At 36.2% G+C, this 16,278-nt stretch overlaps 1 protein-coding gene across 1 annotated transcript in view; it reads right to left on the reverse strand.

Annotated features, from left to right (window-relative positions):
* myo15ab (myosin XVAb) overlaps positions 1–16,278 on the reverse strand; it is a gene marked incomplete at both ends in the record, with an annotated part of 42,332 nt that overhangs the window by 3,772 nt on the left and 22,282 nt on the right. The window contains 30 exons of the mRNA XM_079424304.1: positions 1,053–1,149; positions 1,244–1,321; positions 1,767–1,861; positions 1,965–2,095; positions 2,190–2,272; positions 2,403–2,476; positions 2,585–2,657; positions 3,086–3,158; positions 3,274–3,392; positions 3,638–3,843; positions 4,177–4,251; positions 5,028–5,139; positions 5,249–5,390; positions 5,471–5,589; positions 5,664–5,779; positions 5,883–5,958; positions 6,619–6,678; positions 6,788–6,903; positions 8,986–9,091; positions 9,428–9,521; positions 9,619–9,784; positions 9,905–9,989; positions 10,897–11,244; positions 12,003–12,067; positions 12,161–12,232; positions 13,509–13,620; positions 14,118–14,206; positions 15,333–15,448; positions 15,532–15,726; positions 15,932–16,004. Of these exons, the coding sequence (XP_079280430.1) occupies positions 1,053–1,149; positions 1,244–1,321; positions 1,767–1,861; positions 1,965–2,095; positions 2,190–2,272; positions 2,403–2,476; positions 2,585–2,657; positions 3,086–3,158; positions 3,274–3,392; positions 3,638–3,843; positions 4,177–4,251; positions 5,028–5,139; positions 5,249–5,390; positions 5,471–5,589; positions 5,664–5,779; positions 5,883–5,958; positions 6,619–6,678; positions 6,788–6,903; positions 8,986–9,091; positions 9,428–9,521; positions 9,619–9,784; positions 9,905–9,989; positions 10,897–11,244; positions 12,003–12,067; positions 12,161–12,232; positions 13,509–13,620; positions 14,118–14,206; positions 15,333–15,448; positions 15,532–15,726; positions 15,932–16,004 (3,366 nt within the window). The remainder of the gene's footprint in view (positions 1–1,052; positions 1,150–1,243; positions 1,322–1,766; positions 1,862–1,964; positions 2,096–2,189; positions 2,273–2,402; positions 2,477–2,584; positions 2,658–3,085; positions 3,159–3,273; positions 3,393–3,637; positions 3,844–4,176; positions 4,252–5,027; positions 5,140–5,248; positions 5,391–5,470; positions 5,590–5,663; positions 5,780–5,882; positions 5,959–6,618; positions 6,679–6,787; positions 6,904–8,985; positions 9,092–9,427; positions 9,522–9,618; positions 9,785–9,904; positions 9,990–10,896; positions 11,245–12,002; positions 12,068–12,160; positions 12,233–13,508; positions 13,621–14,117; positions 14,207–15,332; positions 15,449–15,531; positions 15,727–15,931; positions 16,005–16,278) is intronic.

The raw sequence follows: 16,278 nt of genomic DNA on the forward strand, positions 1-16,278 counted from the left end.
TAAAACTTTATATTGTCTACTTATCCATCATTTACTAAAATAAACAAATATAGCATACAATGCAATGCTCTCGAGCTGATCTTTCATTTCTAGTGTGACTAATGAACCAGATGTAAAAGCAGCTGTAACTTTTTAATGTGTTCTTGTTGACTCATTATTTAATCTAATAAAAGTTAACAATTACATGCAATATGAGGTCAAGAAATAATAAAAATTGAAACTTTTTTTGTATGCTATGCATACCGCATAATAGTTTTTTTGGGGGTTTTTGCCTTTTTTTGCATTATTTAGTGTATAGTTCGCTAATATTCCATTCCGAACATAGCCTTTAGGCCCATTCACACAACTATAACAAAGAATAATAATAAAAACATTGACAGCCAATCAGAATCCATGCTGCTTTAAAGAGTGTGAGCATTAAAGTGGCAGACGACAAAACTGTAGTGCATGCTTATAATGAACAGAACATTATCATGTGTTGATGCTAACACATTATACACTACTAGTCAAAAGCTTTTGTAACACTATAAAAAGCTTTTGTAACATTTTACACTATACCATTCAAAAGCTTGGAGTCAGTATATAGAAATTATAGAAATTCATACTTTTATTTAGAACTATACTTGTATCAAAAGTGATCATAAAGACATTTATGTTACAAAATATTTCTATTTCAGATAAATGCTGTTCTTCTCTTCTATTCATCAAAGAAACCTGAACAATTCTACTCAGCTGTTTTCAACATAATAATAAATGTTTTTTGAGCAGCAAATCAGAATGGAGAAATGATGCTAAAAATTCAGCTTTGAATCATAGAAATAAATTACATTTTAAAATATATTCCAATACAAAAACAGTTATTTTAAATAGTAAAAATATTTCAAAATGTATTTGCTCTACTTTGGATCAAATAAATGCAGGCTTGGTGAGCAGAAGAGACTTTTTTACTAAATAATCTTACTGTTCATAAACTTGTCTGGTAGTGTAGTTATCGTTATTGTTATCTTTATAGTTATGGGCCTTGATAGAGGTGTAAGGACATCATTCTGTACCTCTGTTGATCACTATGAAAATTGTGTACTCATTCATTGCCTCCAGCCTTTGTAACACCATCTCATAACACAACTCCTCTATGACATCCAGTGCAACCTGCAGACAAAGCAACTTCAACTTCTATCTCAACTTACAAATATAATCACATGCAATAAAAGATGTAAACTGCCACACAAGAAAAGAGACATACTGAGCAGGTTTTGATCTTCAAATGTCTCTCAATTCCTCCAGGAAATAGAAACAACTGTCGCTTTGAGCTTCGACCAGCCTGAAAACACATACAAGAACATAATTAGACTCTAAATTATATCACATACACTACTGAGTTGGTATGATTTTTTTATATTTTTGAAAGAAATTTCCAAGGCAGATACAGTGAAAAGAGTAATAATGTGAAATATTTTATGTGTGATACTTTTTATTTATTCATTACGCCAGACTATAGTCACATGATCCTTTAGAATTCATTCTAATATGCTGATTGACAGCTCAAGAAACATTTCTTGTCATTATAAATGTTGAAAATAGTTTTGCTCCTTGACCATAATCATTTTTTTTTAGGATTCTTCGATCAACAGAAAGTTTAAATCATTGTTTTAAATTGCCCCAAATCATATGGACCCCAAATTTGTAAAAAGTAAGTTGTTAGAGCGAATATGTGTAACAGGGGTGTGGAGGTATGTACGGTCTTGTGTTTATGTGTATTTATTGACCATTATGGCTTTGAGCTCCATACTACTGGGGTAAACACTCCTGCCACCGAACTGAAACGTCTTTCTCAGATTCTGCTCACAAGCTTTAGCAATTCCTGTAGATAACACATTAAATAATATTAGATCGTACTTCATAAAAATAGTGTTTTAATTTGGATACTAACATATGTTAAATGTGTACATGTGATGTATAATTACCATGGAAAAGCACTTCTGGACTTCTGCAGACGTCTCGTAGGAACTTGAGTAAGAATGGTTTGAGCACTTCAGAGCAGCGGTAAAATGCTGTCAGAATGTAGAGTAACCGCCAGCCCTTCTGACAGCTGTCACTGCAACACAACACAAGTAAACACTCACAGTTTCACACAGAGTCCTATTCAAACAAGCAAAAACAAAAATAGAATAAAGTAGTGTGTATCTCACGGTTTAGAGCTGGTATTGGCTGTAATCTGTTTGAGGACTTGACAGTACGCCTCATCCTTCATCAGTCCATATTCACCCGTTAACTACAAAAACAATGATGTATTTTAGTAAAATTATAGCCAAAAGTAAAATGAATTATTAAACACAACCGGGGGTCTATGTGCATTATGGCAACATTACAGCTGGTCACATGGATGAGAGGCTGTGCTTTACCTTCAGGAAGGTGCAAACCACAAACTGCTCCGATTGACCCCTGAGAGGATGATCTCCCATGAACTTCATTATGGCTACACCAAAAACACAAACAAATAAATACATTGAGATATGATGCATAACAAAAAATAATAAACAAAAATAAAGCAGATGGAGTGGCTGTGATATATCTCTTATCTCACCTAGGAAAATTTCAGAAGCAACCCGGTTCATGTTGGGGTCAGTGAAGTCTATGAGGGACTCTAGGATAGGGTTCTGAAGAAAACAAGTGTTTATGTATAATTCGTTCAAATGTTATGCACTTATGCTCACTAAGGCTGCATTTATGCAATCAAAAATACAGAAATGTTTTGAAATACTACCACAATTTAAAATAACATTTTAAGTTGATTTGGTGCTCAAGAAACATTTCTTAATATTATCAATGTTGAAAATAGTTTTTGCTGTTTAATATTTTTTTTGTGTAAAACCTGATACATTTTTTTTCAAGCTTTCTTAATGAATAGAAAATTAAAAAGAACAGCATTTATTTGAAATAGAAATGTAACACTGTAAATGTCTTTACTGTCACTTTACTGTCTGCTAAATATAATTACTCATTTCTTGAAAAAAAAGAAAGTGGTGAAGAAGAATATGTATTTGCATGTATTTATATGTTTATGTATGCACAGTGGGCACAGTACCTTGCTGAATTTCACCATCTCTGCAGGGTCTTTATTTCCTTTACCTTTTTTGGACTTATCTCTAAACGAATCACTAGTCACATAAAAAATTGCAACATTTAGATTTAGTCACTGTCAGATTTCGAAAAAAAAAAGGATGAATAAATGAATGAAAAAGGTATTATAATAGTGGTTAACATAACTTTTACCTCTTGCTTCCATCTGACGTTCTGAAATGTTTCCTGGCAAACTCCACCATGTTGTACTGGCTGTTCAAAAGAACATTCCCCTCAGCTTCAGAATCACCGAAATCCCCGAATCCATCAGACTAACAATCACAAAACAGAGACATTAACAAGTATCTAATATTAGTAATATACCTTCAGACCAATAACAGTCTTAAAAAACAGAAAATTCACAATTTTTATTTTCAAAGATTAATAAAGGTTTAATTTCAGCACTTTTATAGTCACCACATTTGCAATCATTATATGACATAATATATTGACATTATATAAGACATCAAACACCTTGTCAGAGAGATATATATGATGTGATGCTGTGTATATATACCTCTAGTGATGGGTCCAGCTCATGTGCAGCTGCAGTGGAAGCCACAGCGAGAGCGATAGCTCCTGATGCTGCCACTCGGCCCTGTCTATCTCTCGGTTCGTCTCTCCTCTCTGCTGGGAGACTCAGGAAATCAGGAGCAGCTACAGGAACCACGCAATCCATGGGGAACGCTCCACTCCGACCCTGCACCGCCCCGTATCGCCACCCTGGAAAAACATTCATATACGATGATTTGTCCTGCTTACACTGTAATTTCTTATTTTTTTTATCTAATCAGTCTTTCTAATTACAAATTTCAGACTTATTACACAGTTAAATGTTTCTTAGTAATATTTTGTGAAATTTACTAGCAATTTCTGATTGAAAATCGATTTTCAGTGTACAACAGCTTGTTATTTCTGTATTTCGCTTTTTATTAGTATTAAAAAATAAATGCATGGATTTAATAAATATCTAATTTCATTACATTACAAAATATCTCTAATTTCAAGTGTATTTCCACAATTTAAAGTGAGCATTTTGTATGTTAATTGTCGAACCAAAATCTGGTGTGCCTCTCTTCAGCTCCTCGAGGTAGATGACCTTTTTCTTCACCACGCAGCCGTAACGCTGACCTGAAACACAGACACACATACACACATGAACATGTCACAGTTCTCCTCTAAAATGCATACACAGCGGTTTATGTATTGCTGTGATCATGCACTGTACGGCCCCCTCACAGATTTCCTGGAGTAAAAAGGACGAGCCTTCCCAAGGTTAACTGCAGCTCATCTGATGGAATGCAAATATTATGAGCTCCATTCTAGAGATTTTCCTGCAGAGGCATTTCATTTACTGACTTTAAATGAAACAAAATCACTGACTGTATACAGAAAAGTTTTGGGTCCCATATGTCTCTTACGCTCAACGAGGCTGAATTGATTTCATCGAAAAGTTGCAATTTTAAATAACTTTTCTATTTTATATTTTTTAAATATAACTTATTCCTGTAATAAGGCAAAGCTGAATTTTCAACATAATTTCTTCACGATGCCATTTTTTGTCTAAATGGTTCCATAAAGAACCTTTAACATCTGAAGATCCTTTCTGTTTCACAAAAGGTTCTTTGTGGCGAAAGAACGTTCTTCAGATTATAAAAAGGTAAGAAAGAGATGGTTCGTTAAAGAACCTTTGACTGAATAGTTCTTTGTGGAACCAAAAATGGTTCTTCTATGGCATCCCTTTTGAAGCACCTTTATTTTTAAGAGTGTGGGACTAGTTGTACTCCACAATGTCTTGTATTTGGGTGTCAATATTTCCCCCACTACAAACTTTCATGCATGACATCACTTATTGTGGGAAAGATCTACAGATTTGAATGGGTGTATGCGAGTGCACTCCTTCTCACCCTCCTCTAACCCATCCATGGCTTGAAGACGAATGATATCTCCTTTATGGAAGCTGAGAAGAGCTCTGTCCTCTGTGATGAAGTTCCTCTCTGCTACAACATACTCAGAATCCTGTGGAGGAAGTCAGAAATATGACGTTGCATGTTTAAAATCAAAGCCTTTGACAGAGTAAAGGCACCATAAGAAATGTCGAGAAGAGAAATCAAAGCCCGTTCTGTACCTTCTTAAGATGAGAGATGAAGAGATCAATCATATGTTTGATCTGAGGTGCTTTGGCCGAGAACAGGATCAATTTCTCATTCATCAGATTAAACTCCAGCATGTTTTGAGAGGGGATGGTCACAAACAGGATGTCTGTGTAGCTGCGGGGGAACAGGAGAGTTTAGATGCTTTAGAAGGTGTACTGCTGACAGATGGTTAAATGGCTGGGAGGATGACGCACCTGTACGGACGGAGCACTCGGAAGTAGTCTGGAGCTGCAGTGCTGCTTTTTACTGTCTTGAGAAGTTTGATACCAGAGTGAGACACTGCCAACACCTGCACTCCAGTACCCACACTTCCCTGCAAACACACACACTGGTGACATATCGGCCCACTGCATTCACACTAACAGTCTACCAGGAAACAGAACTCACAGATGCAGGAAACAGGCGAGAAAAATAAATCTCCCATGACTCCCTGGCAGCTGTAATCACAGCTTTCTTCACACTTTCATCCTGAACATCTGTGTTCGGCTCGATGCCATATTGTGCTATGAAACAAACACATGATCAGTGTAGTCATCATAAAAGATAAACTGAAATAATTTCATATTGAACAGAATTTGTAAAATTGTTAATTAGTTCCTTCCTCACCAAACAAGGATTTCATCTTCTGCCTCTCCTCTTTAGTAATGCGCACACAGGCTTCTGTGAATGTGTCATAAACAATCTGAAAAACACAATTTAAATACAAGAAATAAATGACAAAATTACGGAATGAAGAATGAAGGCAAGATAAAAGCAACGTATTTACAAAACTGTAAAATATTAAACAAAAGTTCATTAATACTTTAAAAAATTCATACTTTTATTTAACAAGGATCCATATATTGACGGCCACAAATGACAGTAAAGAAATGTATAATATTTCTATTTCAAATAATTGCTGTTTTTTCAAAATTCTATTAATCAAAGAATCCAGAAAAAAACCAGCACAACTATTTTCAACACTGAAAATAAGAAATGTTTCGGGAGCACCAAATCATCATATTAGAATGACTTCTGAAGGATCATGTGACACTGAAGACAGGAGTAATGATGCTGAAAATACAGCTTTGCATCACAGGAAGAAATTACGTTTTAAAACATGTTCACATGTAAAACAGTTGTTTTAATTTGCACTAATATTTAACAATATTACTGTTTTTACTTTATTTTGAGCATGAGAGACGTCTTTCAAAAACAGTGAAAAATCTTACCAACACCACAATTTTGAACAGTATTACATTTTATAAAATTATTTTTTTTATTTACAGGATAATACAAATATTTCTATATTGTATTTCTACAAATTTTAGTTTTATTTAGTACTGGGTTTAGTATCTCGCACCTGTTTGAATATGAGGTCCAGCACTAGAGGATGGTTCCAAGGGTCTTTAGGATAGAAGACCTACAGCAATTTGTACAGCAGCGTTAGTTCTTAAACTGTGCTGTGTTCATGATGATCCACAAAATGATGAACTACACACTCATAAACAAATGATGCATTGAACACACACCTCCTTCCTGAGGTATATCTTCCAGGGGACGTTTGTGTAGGTGTAATGCTCCTCTGTGCTGCTCCTGTGCAGCTGTGTTTGGATGCTCTCAGATTCCACTGGAAGATCTCTGGACACTGGTGTGTGTGAGAGAGATGGAGAAAGATGGTTGAGGACAAATGCATTATATATATGCATGCTGCTGTTTTCCTCAGAGTCTGCATTAATTTGATCAAAAATGAAGTAAAAACAGTAAAATTGTGAACAAATTTACAATTTAAAATAACTGTTTTCTATTTTGAATATAGTTTCAAATATAGTTTAATCCTGCGATGGCAGGATGCTGAATTTTCTGCATAATTACTCCATGATGATTTGTTGCTAAAGAAACATTTATTATTATTATCAATGCTGAAAACAGTTGTGCTGCTTAATATTTATGTGGAAACCGTGACATATATATATATATATATATATATATATATATATATATATATATATATATATATATACAGTGCCTGTATATTGGCTGTGGAGTCAAGACATTTACAAATATGATTAAAAGATGAATATGAGACAAAACTACAGAATGTCACATTTTATATAAGTATTGGGACAGTTGCCTCACAGGTGTTTCTAAGTGATCAGCTGTGTCCTGTTACATTCATTCTTCAGATATTAAAAGCAGGGAACGTGTCGTATCAGTTATATCCATTACTTCTGCATTCTGAATCTTGCATTCGATGATGACACAAACCAGGATGAAGACGAGGGAGCTGACTTTGAGAGAAAAGCAAGCAATTTGGATGCTAAAAGAAAAGAGGAAGTCAATTAGATCTCTAGCAAAAACAAAGGGCATGGAGAAATCAAGAGTTTGGAAACCACCAGCGACACCAGCAATGACCTGATCAGCTGAGAAAACAACAGTAGTTGATGACAGACAAATCATAAAAGCTGTGAAAATGAATCCTAAAAGATGTGTCTGTAAAATCACCAACAACTTCCAGAAAGCTGGGGTGATGCTCTGACAATTTACTGTCCTCAGGAGACTTTGACACAGAATTACAGATGATACACAGCAAGATACAAACCTCTGACCAGCACCAAAAATAGAAAGGCAAGATTAGAGTTTGCAAAAAAGCACAAAGGTGAGCCAGAAGAGTTTTGGAACTGTGTTTATGGACCGATGAGACAAAGATGAACCTTTATCTAAGTGATGGGAAAGCAAAAATGTGGAGAAAAAAAGGGAACTGAAATGATCCCAAGCACACAGCCTCATCTGTAAAGCATGGTGGAGGTGGTGTCGTGGCATGGGCATGCATGGCAAGTGCTTCATATTGCATCAGGACAATGACCCAAATCACCCTGCCAGTTCAGTCAAGGAATTTATAAGGGCAAATAAATGGGAAGTCTTAGATTGCCCAAGTCAATCTCCAGATTTAAATCTGATTGAACATGAATTTCACCAGCTGGAGAGGAGAGTAAAAGCAGAAACTCCCCAAAACAAGCAACAATTGGGATTGGCTGCATTAAAGGCTGGGAAAGCATTTCAAAGATGAGAGCAAGAGTCTGGTGATGTCTATGGGTCACAGACTCACTGCTGTGATTGTGTGCAAGGGATCTGCAACTAAAGAATAGCTTTTAATCTTTTATATCTGCCTTATGTTCAACTGTCCCAATACTTATGCTCACATCAATGAGTGGGATGAACTCTAAAAGTGCTGTTCTTTTTATTTGGTAAAACATATATGTGCTGAATCACCCAATAATAAAATGTGACATTCTGTAGTTTTGTCTCATATTCATCTTTTAATCAGATTTGCCAACAGAGCAATTTTGTCTTCACTTCACTGTTCCAATACTTATGGAGGGCACCATATATATATATATATATATATATATATTAAGATTCTTTGATTAATAGACAGTTCAAAAGAAACATTTATTTGAAATATCCTTGCTGAATAAAAGTATTAATTTCTTATTGACCCCAAACTTCTGAACAGTTTATCTTAAAAAAAAAAGTAATGTTACAGTGTTACAGTGATGGTATCAAATGGTTATACTATGATATTCTGATATATACCATGGCACTGTATCATTATCATAGTTACAATAGTATTTACATGGTACTTCACAGAATACCATGGTAGTCTTCAAACAATATGTCATAATACCATGGTGTTTTTGTGAGTTAGGTGTGTCTGTGAGTTGTTTACCTGGTGGAGGTAAAGTTAGAGGTGCCTCTGGTGCTTTCTTCTTGCTGCTTTTAGTTGGTTTGAGGCCTCCATCTCTGGACACAGCAGCTGGAGTGGGAGCCTTTCTCTACACAAACAGTTATAACACACATAGCAAGATAAAATATTAATAAAAGTTTGCGTATTGTGCACAATATGACCAGGAATGTGTATAAAGGCCCATTTTAATTTAATGCTGACATTAAGTCATTGTAATTAATACATTTAAATAAATGTATAGTTCGTTTTAAACATGACAAAAAACATTGTGAGATTTAAATGCGACTCCATGGAGAGTTTGGACCAAGTTCCGGAGTATAACTTTATGTCCAATGACAAATTATTAATTACTGGCAGCTAGCAATGTTTAATCGCTCAAAAATTGTTTAATTGGTTAGTACAGACGTGATAGAGGTAGACATACCTGTGGAGGAGGTGGATTGTCCTTCTTTGTTTTTAGGATCTGCATTGCCTCATCATGTGGGTTCATCTTCTTTGCAAAAGTTTTACCTTCTCGCCTGTCATCAAACACATGCCATTGGAGTTAATAAGAATGGAAATAAAATTATCTGATGTATGAAACATAGGCACATATAGTATACACAGGTAACTCACCTCTGTATCTGTGGCACAGGTTCTGGGGACGGTGTTTGATATTGCTTAATGATATCTTTAATGTTGTGGCTGGGAATGATGTGCTCAGAGTTAGAGACCGAATATTTCACCACCTCTGAGCCAGGAGCTGGAGCAGAATGCATGGGACCTGTGATGGCAACAGGTGCTGAGAGAGAAAGAAAAAAAGGGTTGGAATATGCAAAAGTGACATAAAATGCATATGTTTCAATTGTTGGACATAATTAGTTTCGAATACACAGATATATGATTGAATGCAATGACACACCATGTCTTTTGGCAGGCCTGCTGTCAAGTTTAATTGGTGCAGCAGGGGCTTGTTTCTTCCCTAATGTCCCATTAGATGAAACAGCCTGAAATGAATTTAGCGAAAGGTAATAAATCATCATCAAAGCAAAAAACAAAGCTGTTTATATATTAAAACATACTCAGCAGTTAAACAGATGCACAGACTGAATAAATATAAGTGAATAAAAAATTAACTATAGATAATTAAAATGCAATTAGAAGCACTTTAGTTGCATACTAATATGAAAGTGACTAATAATTTTAAAAATAAATAAAAGCATACAAATTCTAAGTATACAATACAACAAACAACATTTAATTGCACAAACTGATTTTACACTATTGTAAGTTTATACACTACTGTTTAAAAAGTTGTCTGTTAGATAAAAAATTCTAAAGTTCACCAATGCTGCATTAACTTGATCTAAAATGCAGTAAAAAGAGTAAAATTGTGAAATTGTATTGCAATTTTAAATAGCTGCTTTCGATTTTAATATATTTTAAGATGTAATTTATCCTTGTGATGGAAAAGCTGAATTTTCAGCATCATTACGCCAGTCTTCAGTGTCACAATCCCTCAGAAATCATTCTGATTTGCTCATTTCTTATTATTATTATCACTTCTTTTTATTATTAATGTTGAAAACAGTTTTGCTGCTAGCTTAATATTTTTGTGGAAAACTTGATTTATTTGCACCCCCCCCTTTTGTCACAACTTAATGCTTACACAGATATAATGCTTATATACTGTATATATATACTGTATATATATATATATATATATATATATACACACACACACATTAAATTCTATTTATATTCAATTTATCAACTAATACATGTTATGTGAAAAATCAATAAGGAACATCATAAGCAATTTGTGAAAGGAGTCAACAACATTGCTAGTACACAAGGTCAAGTGTAAACTAGATTTACAGTATAAACTATTAGATTATATCAATACTTGGGCACCTTTGTGGTGGTCGTGCTCCGTGGCTGTGGTGTTGGGGGGCTGCTCTTCTTCTCCTGGAGCTCCTGTTGCTCCTCTAAGGTGCTGGGAGTGGTGTTGATGGAGGTGGAGGGGATGGTGGGGTGGGGGGTCAGCGGAGGGCTTGTGTACATGGACAGGGGAGGTAGGGCGTAAGGGCTGGGGGGGAGGTTAGCGTAGGGGCTGGGAGGGACGGCGGGGTACGGGCTGGGTGGCAGAGTGCTATAGGGAGTGGGTGGAGGGCTGGTTGGGGGGCTGGTGAGGGGAGACATTGGTGGACTGGACACTGGACTGGTCACCATAGCCATCGCCTGCATGGTCATCTGCTGAGCCTGAGGATGTCAAGAGTGTCGACAGATGCAGGGTGATGTAAAGTGCTTTTGATGTAGTCTTAGCTTTTGTCTTTTAGTGAAATTGTGTTTTTTGATTTTGTAAATATTTTGTCATGTTTTATTATGCCATTGTATTGATTTTCTTTAAATTTGTATTTTCCTATTTGATACAGTAAAGCTGCTTTGACACAATCTGTATAGTTAAAAACGCTATAGAAATAAAGGTGATTTGACTTGACTTGCAGTCTGAATGTCAAGGCATATAATTTAACACTAAAAAATAATAAAAATAAATACAATTTAAAATAAAAAACTAAACCAATGCTATTTTAGTATCACTGATATGCTATTATAGTTTTTGTTGATATTTTTATATTTTCTGTCTTAAATATGTCTATATTGTTTTTTTTGTTTTTTTTAGTAGTCTTAGTAAATTTAGTTTTGGTTTAGTACTTCAAGTCTTGGCAACTAGTTGAAATTAAAACAATGATAAAGTTTTTTTTGTAATATTTTAATCTTTCAATTAATGATTATTTTAAGTACTAAAAATTATTTATGTTTTTATATTATTTAGTTAACAGTGATAACCCTGAACTAAACTAAACTAAACTAAACTAAACTAAACTAAACTAAACTAAACTAAACTAAACTAAACTAAACTAAACTAAACTAAACTAAACTAAACTAAACTAAACTAAACTAAACGGAATAAAGTAAATCTGTCTGGTTATAAAGCTGTTAAATAAAGACTTTATTACCATAATGACGGCTTGCTGGTTGATGATGGTTTGTTGCTGTTGGGCCAGGACAGTTTGCTGCGGGTCTGACAGGCAGAATTAAAAGACATAATAATGAATACTTGTCCATCACTTCATTTCAATCCCTGTAAAGCTGAAGGTATTTGAATTAGAAATACCTGGCCCTGGGGGCATCGCTGGCATACTGGGCATTACTGAAGCACCTGGTATGGGTGGCAGAACTCTCACTGCTACAGAATAGAGAGAGCAGAAAAATATTACACATACACAGCCATCACACCATTAATATATGTCTGTGAGCATTCATAATTCAAGTCTAGCTCAAAATATCAGCATAGCTGGTCATCAGGCTGGGATGCTGGTGTCCCTACCAGGCTTCTTAAGCTTACTAGCTGCTTGACCAGATTCATTATTCAAGTCAAATGTATTTGTATAGCGCTTTTTACAATACACATAGTCTCAAAATAGCTTTACAGAAAACATGGAATAATTCACCTAAAAATAAAAATTTGCTGAAAATGTTCTCAACTTCAGGCCATCCAAGATATAGATGAGTTTGTTTCTTCATTGCAACAGATTTGGAGAAATCTGTCATTATATCTCTGCTTTACATTACAACATTGCTGTGAATGGGTGCCGTCAGAATCCAAACAGCTGATCAAAAACATCACAGTGAGTAATCCACATAACTTCAGTCCATCAATTAACATTTTGGGAAATGAAAAGCTGTGTGTTTCCATCATTAAAATGGGTTTAAGTTCAAACTGTTGTTTGTAAACAAATATCTCTTTTATATTTTGATGTGAGAGACAACAGGGGATGGACATTCACTGGAGGAAGCGTTGTTATTATTATTCGTTTTTTTTTCTTACCAACATGCATCTTTTCACCCCACAAGATGTTAACTGATGGACTGGAGATGTGTGGATTACTTGTGGATTATTGTGATGTTTTTATCAGCTGTTTGGACTCTTGTTCTGACGGCACCCATTCACTGCAGAGGATCCATTGGTGAGCAAGTGATGTGATACTAAATTTCTTCAAAGCTGTTCTGAAGAATATACATCTTGGATGGCCAGAGGGTGAAGTAAATTTTCAGCAAATGTTCAGTTTTGTTTGAACTAGTCCTTTCATGTTTATAATATCTTAATATCTTCATGCCTTACAGTAGCATTCAGCAGATTAGAGCTGGGCGATAAAATAGTTTACATTTTTTGATACAAGCAGTCAAGCAGTTGAGATTCGCATACTTGGGATGAGATGGGCATACTTATATATCCAAATTAATGTAAAGATGTGGGTGATAACATAGTTACATTTTGACAAAAATATCAGGGAGTTTAGATTTGCTATATAGTACAGTATATACAGTGTGTATGCAGATATAGTTGGATAGGTTTTCCTGGCAGTCCAGCTCCAAAACCAGCATAAACCTGAACAAGCAAAGAAATGATTGCTTGTTTAAGCTGGACTTTTCAGCAGAGAGCATTAAATGAGTGTGTGAACCTCCAGGCTGAAGAGCGGGTGAGACATTGACCCTTGCAGGAGACTGTGCTTCATCGCCACCTACACCTCCTCCACCTTTCATCCTACCAGACAAAACTGATGCATCAAGGTCCTACAAGAAAAAGAATAATCCAGTTAGTTACTGACAACATGCTTAAATGTTCTAAAGCAAAAAAAAAAAACAACCTTTAATAATATAATAATTCATAGTATAATGCAAGGTACTGTGGCTCCAACCATACAGAGGAGTGAGTCAGTTCATGGTTTCACACATATTAAACTGTTTTTGAATCTATGTCTGTAACAGATATTAGAGAAATCTAATTGATTTAACTGGTGTGTGCCGCATACAGCATGACTCTGGGTCTCTGTCTCTCTCTCCCTGTGTGGGATAAGCATCATTAAAAAATTACAGCCTCATTTGCTTACTTATTTCCTAGTGCTGTGTGTAAAACGATCATAGGAATCCCAGCCAGATACACACACAGATCCACAACATTCACATAAATGAGACTCTGTGAATTACAGTAAGACTGTAAAGCAATCTTCCATACTCTCACTCTCTCTTATTCACATTTGTGTGTGTGAGGCAATCAGATGACACCGTACCCCAGTTCCATCAGACAGAACTGGGTCAAACAGGCTGTCCAAATACCGGTCCATCCCTCTCTGAGTGCCATCATAGGGTGGTTCTGAGTCTGACAAAGACAGAAAGAGACAGAAGAGAGAGAGAAAGTGAAAAAAAGAAGGACAAAGTGGGAATGTGAAGAGGAATTCATATTTAATAATGTAAAAAAGCAACATCTTTCTACTGTATTCCAGTAAAATTATTTAAACATGCTTTAAACATAATAAATTTACATAAGGAGCAAATAAATCCCATAAGATGAACTACTGTTTAAAAGTATCAGCAGACACTTTAAACTGATCAAAAGTCATTCATAATATTACAAAATATTTATATTTCAAATAAATACTGTGCTTGTCAACATTCTATTGGACCAACAAATTCTAAGGGTCAGAGAAAAATGGTAATCAAAAAAAGAAAGGACATTTGTTAGTTAACCCAAAAATCTCATCAAACCAAGTGAAGACAGGTACACAAGTAGAACAAACTACTGCCCAAGCAAGTTAATAATGATCAATGACCTGTGCATTCACCTCTCAGACCCCTTTAAACCTGTATAATGTTACCCCTCCTCAGGACAGGCACACAGAGAGGTTACAAGAACACTATCAGGGTTAGTTTAGTTGTATGTAATCTAACCATTCTGTGTGTATCTGATTCTACTTTACATGCAGGGCTGTAGATCTGCAACTACTGATTAAAGCAAGCGCTGTAGTTTAGTGTTTCTTGAGGTTATGCTCGGTTATTCACTGGTGGGCCATAGGCCTACAGGTGCAATAACAATCGCCAGCCAATTAGATTGGGAAGGGTCAAAGACAATATGTCCTTCCACTTAGGGACTGATGTATGTTGCTCTTTTGGGGCAGTCGTGGCCTAATGGATAGCGAGTTGGACTTGTAACCTGAAGGTCGTGGGTTCGAGTCTCAGGTCCAGCAGGGATTGTAGGTGGGGGGAGTGAATAACCAACTCTCTCTCCACCCTCAATACCACGACTGAGGTGAGACCCTTGAGCAAGGCACCGAACCCCCAACTGCTCCCTGGGTGCCGCAGCATTGGCTGCCCACTGCTCTGGGTGTATGTTCACTACTGTGTGTACACTCTGATGGGTTAAATGCAGAGCACAAATTCCGGGTATGGGTCACCATACTTGGCCACACACCACTTCCCTTTCCCTTTTAAAAGGCTGAAAAGGCTACCCAGATTGTAGTGGCCTTCAGAAATTGGTAGACTGTTGGTTGCAACGGCGCTTGTTCGGTTGGCATATGAGAGTGGTCCATCCTCATCCTCTTCAAATCCACTGCCAAAGAGACTTCTGCGTATAAACATATGTATTAAATGTTATGACAAAGCACTACAACGGAAACATGCCTGAGAATGACTAAATATTCTGCGTACATGCTTGCGTTAGGTCGTGCTTTGCTGGGGTCTTCAGTAGAGATGATGAAGTACGTTTTCTGTTTGGGGAAGTCTGGCAGCAGCTCCAGGTCACACACCAGATCCAGAACGTAATCGTGACCCTCTAACTCCACCCACTGTGCCGGCTCCTTCATCAGAACCGACCAACCCCATCGGCTCTCAGTGGACACGCCCCTACAGGATGACCGATACCGTGATTATAAGTCAATTATGGTTATAAACTACACTTTTTTCTGTGAAATCTGTCAGTTCAAATCTGTGACTTTCAGCAACTAGCATTAACTCATCCAGACTGCGAATCTATGCAAAAGATTTGTGGTGTATTCCCGCTCTAAGATGCTGTGTTTTCTCTCTGAAAATTCAGCAGGAAAAAAATCACCTGTGTTGTAATACGTCTCCAGCAAGTCCCTCTCCATTCGTCCAGGAATGGACAGGACACAGGAAAGATACATCTACAAAGAAATAATCAAATAATACTGGCTCGAATCAAATAAACACAAGTCTCTCTGATATTGTTGTCTCTAGAAACAGCTCGGGTTCCTCCTTAGGTCGAAATCTATGCTTTTTGCTTTTTATGGTCTTCCAGGTAAAAAGCACGAATCTGATTGCTTAGAAAAGTAACAGTATAGCATTTATCAACTTAAACAGACTTGAGGATCCAAATTTGCTATAAAATACAGATAAAAACCTAATTTGGATACACTCTTGCCATCCCAGATCACTACT

The sequence above is a fragment of the Barbus barbus genome (assembly GCF_936440315.1).
Source record: "Barbus barbus genome assembly, chromosome: 8".
Classification (NCBI taxonomy): Eukaryota; Metazoa; Chordata; class Actinopteri; order Cypriniformes; family Cyprinidae; genus Barbus; species Barbus barbus.